Source organism: Nilaparvata lugens, chromosome 5, assembly GCF_014356525.2.
Source record: "Nilaparvata lugens isolate BPH chromosome 5, ASM1435652v1, whole genome shotgun sequence".
In the NCBI taxonomy this organism is placed as follows: domain Eukaryota; kingdom Metazoa; phylum Arthropoda; class Insecta; order Hemiptera; family Delphacidae; genus Nilaparvata; species Nilaparvata lugens.
The window spans coordinates 5,596,793-5,603,775 of NC_052508.1; the positions used below are offsets into that span (position 1 = coordinate 5,596,793).

At 31.0% G+C, this 6,983-nt stretch overlaps 2 protein-coding genes across 3 annotated transcripts in view; both read right to left on the bottom strand.

Annotated features, from left to right (window-relative positions):
• LOC111052772 (peptide methionine sulfoxide reductase) overlaps positions 1 to 1,725 on the bottom strand; it is a 55,067-nt gene extending 53,342 nt beyond the window's left edge. Inside the window, exon 1 of one of the 2 annotated variants that reach the window (XM_039429809.1) lies at positions 1,182 to 1,725. The gene's annotated coding sequence lies outside the window, so the exon portion shown is untranslated. The remainder of the gene's footprint in view (positions 1 to 1,181) is intronic. The other variant, XM_039429805.1, reaches the window with a different exon arrangement.
• Positions 1 to 6,277, bottom strand: part of LOC120351557 (zinc finger protein 252-like) — an 8,923-nt gene extending 2,646 nt beyond the window's left edge. The window contains exon 1 of the mRNA XM_039429356.1: positions 6,247 to 6,277. Coding sequence (XP_039285290.1) covers positions 6,247 to 6,277 — 31 coding nt within the window. The remainder of the gene's footprint in view (positions 1 to 6,246) is intronic.
• Positions 6,278 to 6,983: the final 706 nt, after the last annotated feature.

Genomic DNA, 6,983 nt, shown 5'->3' on the forward strand with positions numbered 1-6,983 from the left:
TTTTGTTAAACAGATGAATAGAGGAATCTGAATCTGAATCTCTCTCTCTCTTTGTTACCTTATCCCTTTTCTTCTTTATCTCGCTGGAAGCGATTGTTCAAGCTGAGAATTCAGACTAAAGTTTTCAACAAATTTAATTTATCGATTATTTTGTTATGCATTTTATTGTTGTTCAATTAAAATCACCTAGACCTATATCGAAATTTCAATAAACGCCTTTAAAATTCTCATCAGGGAGTCTAGAATAACTTGGCATTGATATGATCCATTAATGCATTGGCTAGTTTATCGTCATTATTACATCATCTTCATTTACGGTTCAATAGCTTTCAAGCATCATCATAAGTCATATTATAAAAGATCTTTGAAAATGTAGCCGATTACAGTTCAAACGGAATTTCAAGTCTGCCAAGACAGAAATAGTTTTATGACAAAAATGTACTTGACACCTGTCAAGAGGTGCATCTTATTCCAAGTCTACGGCCATATATAGCCGACGTTTTGAGATTATGCAAAAAGTTCAAGTATCAATAAAAAACTCTTTTAATGCAATTTATTATTACCGTATGTCTAATTACTTGATTGCCACTCCACTTGTTAATCTTCTGCAAACTTATTTCTTTGAATTTTCTACTGTGAAACGATTTTTTAAATAGTGAGTGTGAATTATTTAAATAATAAGTACCCGGCGGTAATGGCAAAATGCACATTCTTCAATATCTTCTCTCTGATAGTAATTCAAGTTGATTATTTAATTTTGATACGGTAGTCACAGTTGAAAATATTAAAAATGTCATAGTTCAATTTAGTTCACGGTCTTGGTGAGTATTACCACGAGCACCTACTTTTTATGATACGTTACGAGCGCTTAATCCAACATTGGAAGGGTGACCGCTTTAGACCAGAAGCGCTAACAAACTGTAGCTTTCTGGAGGCTCAAAATACACCTAAAACTCTCAGTCAATATTACATTATTCCTTATCATGTTTAAAATCTAACAGATGAGCATTAAGAAAATAAAAATCTCAAACTTTTAGTAATTTACGTTTGTTTAAAGGTCAAAAAACTAGAGAAAAGTTAACGTTCATGTGGAAAAATTGACAATTGTTCAAAAAATTGAAAAAAAATATTTAGATACTACCCCTACATTATTATGGTGGTTTATAAGGTAGTGTACTTACCCTCTTTATTTATTGTTTTCAAGGGTTTTAAATCAAATATATGCAATAGATGTACAGAATACACTTAAAAACAAATAAGTTCACTTTAGATAAGATGTTGTCCAACCAAGCTTAGAAATAGTTCGTAAAAACTTTCAAGAGCAGAACCAAAGATGACAACCTTCAATCACAAAGATGTTTCTAGAAAGAAGTTCAGGACAGTTCATCACTGATGGGTAGACAATTGAACTGAAAACCAGAATATCCATGTGCCCATGTTTGGATGAGATCCAATTCAAGTTTTTGAGATGACGTACCTAACCTAGGTTACCGTTACTTAGGATGATGCAATCCGTCAGACAATTGCAATATTTCAGTAACAGAAACGGGAGGAAGCACACATTCTGCCAATCATGAAATTCTAAGGTCTTTACACTTGTCTTAAGAAAGACAATGAATGTTACGTGAAAAAAACATTGATTGATTATTGAAAACTAGTTGAAGTGACAATAACAAAATACAACCATTATTCAACTTTACCTTGCTGGGATGCGATTTTTTGCAGCAAAACATAATGTTAACAGACTAACAGAAACAGAGCAAGGCAAAAAGTTTCCTTGACCCAAAAACTATGCAATCTACAAGTTAAATTCGGTCAATGTGTCACATAACCTTCAACAATAACAAAACTATTTAGGATGAAAAATTAATAAAATATTACAATACCGCTCGAACTGAAGATGAACTACGAACTGAGCTGGCTACTGCTTCACGAATGCTGCTGATCATGTTTTTAAAATGTCCTGTTTTAATTTAAAAACACAAAATTACTGATGAGGGCTGTCAAAACGATGTGTGGTTTGTTTTGACCCTGAAGAAAGAGGATGGGTCGATATTATTGACCTGAAAAATTGACTGAAAATATCGATATATAAACTTCGATATCAATATGGGATATCGATAGATTAGATCGATTCAATACTTTGATATCGATAGGTGAAATCTCAAAGAAATTTTTCTAATAAATCTCAAATAACTTAGTTATAAATTATAATAAATTAGTTCTTTGAGATTAGAGTTTCAAATAATTTTTCATCAAAAACAGAAATTTAAACATTTTTTCAATAATCAATCAAAAACCACAGAAAATAAGAAAACACATTTTGTGCATTATTATAACTAAGAAAATCTGGTGTGGCGCACTCACACAACTTTCCTTGCCATTATGAAAATTCATCACCTGATGCTAGTGTTCCCGCGCATCTAAAGTCTACTATTCAAAGATTTGAGCCAGCTGGTGACAGGGCAATAACGCTGGAGACACACGAGATCTGCTATCTCTTCATAGTGAATGATTTAATAGAATCAACAATAATTTGCAATTGAATAATCACATTTTCTCAAATTTAAAGCTTATTTTCAATTTTAGGCGAAAATGTTACTGAACATTAATTGTAGAGATTCTCATGCTCAATCTACTCCACTTGATTTTTTTCGTTTCAATTGTATCTGAAGCCTGATAATTGGGAATCTATCTGCATTGATGGGGCGAAGCTCCTGAAATTTTTACAGATATGGGACTTGTGGCAGTTGATAGAGCTTATTGATGACTATTTTAGTTATGAATTTGATCAAAATCGTTGGAGCCGTTTCCGAGAAAATCACGAAAAACCCTGTTTTTGACAACATTCTCGCCATTTTGAATTGCATTTGATCGAAAATGTTCGTGTCGGATCCTTATAGTGAAAGGACCTTAAGTTCCAAATTTCAAGTCATTCCGTTAATTGGGAGATGAGATATCGTGTACACAGACGCACATACACTCATATACACACACACACACACATACAAACCAATACCCAAAAACCAGTTTTTTGGACTCAGGGGACCTTGAAACGTATAGAAATTTAGAAATTGGGCTACCTTAATTTTTTCGGAAAGCAATACTTTTCTTACCTATGGTAATAGGGCAAGGAAAGTAAAAATAAAAACACTTATTATGTGAATATATCCTATATTACTTGAATAATATAGCCTAATATTAATATTGTATTAAAACCAAAATAAGCCAATTACCCTAATAAACATAATTCTGTGTATTTTTACTAAGTTAATGTATATTCATAAATAACTTATTGAATTGTTGATCATCAACTAAATAAAAAATTATGTATAACTTATATTATGGATAATCATTAATCAACTCCTCAGACTGAATCAAAACTTTCTGATGAGAAAAAGATTTGTGTCGTGTTGTGAAATGAAAGTAAAGGCTTCCATATACCCAACACATTTATCAATTTATCCATTCAAAATCTAGTGCCGGTTGCACAAAAGCCGGTAAAATTTTAACCAGTTTTTTTTTTTTAATTAAATTTTAATTCCACAAGAACCAATCAGAGAAGGCGTTTTTGAAAAGACGACTTTCTTTGATTGGTTATTGTGGAATTAATAACGGTTAAAATTTAACCGGCACTATCAGCACTATCCAGTGTGTGTAAAAGCCTTTTTCTTCTACAGAACTTCTTTATTTTCAATTATTACTCTACACTCTAATTAAAAAATCCTCATTTCAGATTCAGAAACATTTTTCTGAATTCGAAAAAATTAAATCAAAATTTAGATTCCTTTTAGACCAATTATCTAAAATACCTTTTAGAATGTACGGTATTAGGTTTTGAGAAGGAATAATAGCAGAAAAATAATAGAAATCGATTTTCTTTTTAAATTATATTTGAAGTAGATGAAAATATGACTGGATTAATAGTTATAAAGAACCATGCTAGTATAATACAAAAACCACCACATTTCAATAAATACGGTTTTACAAAAGTCAAGAACAGTCTTAGATTATTTTAAAATGCCTGAAGGGTTCATACAAGGTGAAAGGGGAATCACATGATTAATAAATTTAAGGTACCGTACATATATTAAAGTATAAGCCAAGAACATGAAAGTGTTCATTAACACAAAAATACTCTTCATAACCAAAAATAGTATCTAAACAGAAAAGAATGTTCAAGAATTATAAAATAAAAGGTTTTAAAGCGAAATTTGCACATTCCCGATACTAAAAACATTTATATATTGCAACTACAGATCAACTTTATTGTTATAATAATCTTAAATTATTATAAAATCATTGATAGGAACATAATACCTAAAATTAATAACAGTATAGGGTACCAAACAATATATTCTTTTTAAAACAGAAATATACGAAATTAATAATTAATAAAATATTCTAAAGCAAAATTTACACATTTCTAACTTAAAAACATTTTAGTTTAACTAGAGGTCAACTGTAAATGTAATGATAATTTTCAACTATAAAAAAACATTGATACAATGAATGAAATAAAATAAATAAATATAACATACATTAATAAGAAGGTACTGGTAGATAACAAACAGCAAAGTATGTAGTTCTATGGGACTGCAATTTTAAACTAGGAAGTATCTTACAAACCCAACAATTCAATAAATTATCAGAATAAAAATTACACCAAGTTGTTTGCTGTGTAATGTTCAATCATATGAGTTGGTTAATGTTTACATGTCTCATATGATTTAACATCCCAATATTATCAGCCGCCAAGCTAAACTAAATCCTAATAAATTGAAAAAGAAGAAGATGAAGTGATAGTTCTATTGAATGTTAATGTAAGAATAAACTGGTTAGAAAAACATTTAAAAGGCGAAAGAAAAATAAAAATCTCAGTACCCTTTTTGAATTATTTAATCACACTGTTTCAACATTGATGCCATTTTCAAGTGATATGAAGTAAATTACGTAAATGAATACTGCTGGAAGATTTTTATTTCAATCATTTATGCTAGTGTATTCATACGATTTTATGAGCTAGGACTGTAAATATTTATTTACTTCATATCACGGTATTTAGATGAAAAACCTTCTTCTATTTTCCGTGCTTCATATCACTTGAAAATGGCAACAATGTTGAAACATGTTGTGATTAAATAATTCAAAAAGGGTACTGAGATTTTTATTTTTCTTTCTATTTATATTACAAGTAGCCCTATACAGAAAAGAGATATCTAAAAAGGAGTCTCATTATGTACACAGATCATGTTGATTCCAGTATGTGTTCTTTGATTAATAACTAATAGAAATATATATATTTGAATCAATGGATTTTATAAATTAATATTACAGTTTTGTCATTATGTTACATTAGTTTTTGACATAATATACATTGACTTCAAATTTTTTGCATACTTAAGATTTTATAAATAATGCTGAAACATTTTTTAAACATATAGACTACACCAAAGTAACTTACACCAAAGATTTGATTCTCTAGAAGACCTGTGCTATAGTGAGGTCTAAGTTATAATAGCAGTGGAAAAAGATAAGAGATCACCGTTGTCGATTCTCTGTCTTGTCAATGCCTTCTATAGGTTTATTGAAATAATATTAACGGTTCATTTTTTAGAGGAGATCTGATACTGGTATATCTGATATCAAGTGTTCGACAAGAATTTACAATTTTCAACCATGAATTTCTATTTTTCAATCATTTAACAATAAATTTCCATAATCGAGATTGAATATTTTTTCAATTAATTTAATTTTAACATTGTTGCTAAACGATCTGGCAACATTTCGATTTCGGAGCTAGAAAAGGATAGCGCCATCTACTTTGTCGAATGATAGACAAGGATAGTAAGACCATTGATAATCAAATACTGCCATTATAACGTGGACCTCACTATATCCAACATTATTCAATGAAAGATATGACCTATTACACCACCGAAGATCTTTGATAAAATATTTGACTAGATCGTACATATGACTGTGTGATGAGGCCTTATAGTGAAGTCCACGTAATGAAAGTTTAACATTGATGTTACTATCCTTTTCTAGCTCCGCAACGCTGCCAGATCGGTTTTAACAATGGGCCCGTTCTGTGTACATGGAATGTGGTAAATTGTCCGATTCCCAATTTACCAAGTAAAAAGTTCCGCGTTCCATGGGAGGAATTTTGACAGATTCTGTTCCAGAAACCTGTTTCAGTACCAAAATCCTGCCCCACAGTCGAAGTGTGGTAAATTGTCCGACCTGGTACAGCTCCAACTATCTGATCTCTCATTGGTCGATTAATGTAGTCTGCTTGCTTCTCTGCGCATGCGCTGATAGTTTGTTCACCATAACATAGCATAGAATACATAACCAACAATATGATGTTTGATAACCATTCATTAAATGAATTTTTCTCGATAGAAAATTTGAGAGTAATGGAATAAAAGAAATTTACACTTTTCTAGACGGTAGGTTTGTAAAACAACCTTTCTTCATTCACGCAGCTAGTAAACGACACATTTTAGTGTAAATGAACTTTACATGTGCGCGCCAAAAGCTTGAACCAACGATTTTGAAATGGCATTCCATGGGAACATTCTGCACTAGTCAAGTGATGGAACAATTTACGATTGGTTTGGAACAATTTACTGTACACAGAACGTACACAATGTGGAATTACAATTCAATATTAAATTATTCAATGCTGATTAAGAAAATTTATTATATAATCATTGACAAATTTTTCTCTCGCCTAATAAAATATAATTGTTTATTTTTTTGTTTTTTTTATTGTTTATTTTTTTATTTAGGCTCAACTCACACAACTTAGGTTGCGAAGAGACTCGACTCTAGTCGAGAGCATGTGTTTCCAAATGGTGACACTCAGACCAGTCTCCGCGACGTCACCATTTGAAAACACATGCTCTCGACTAGAGTCGAGTCTCTTCTCAACCTGAGTCACGTAAGTGTGAGTTAAAGCCTAAATATTACATCAG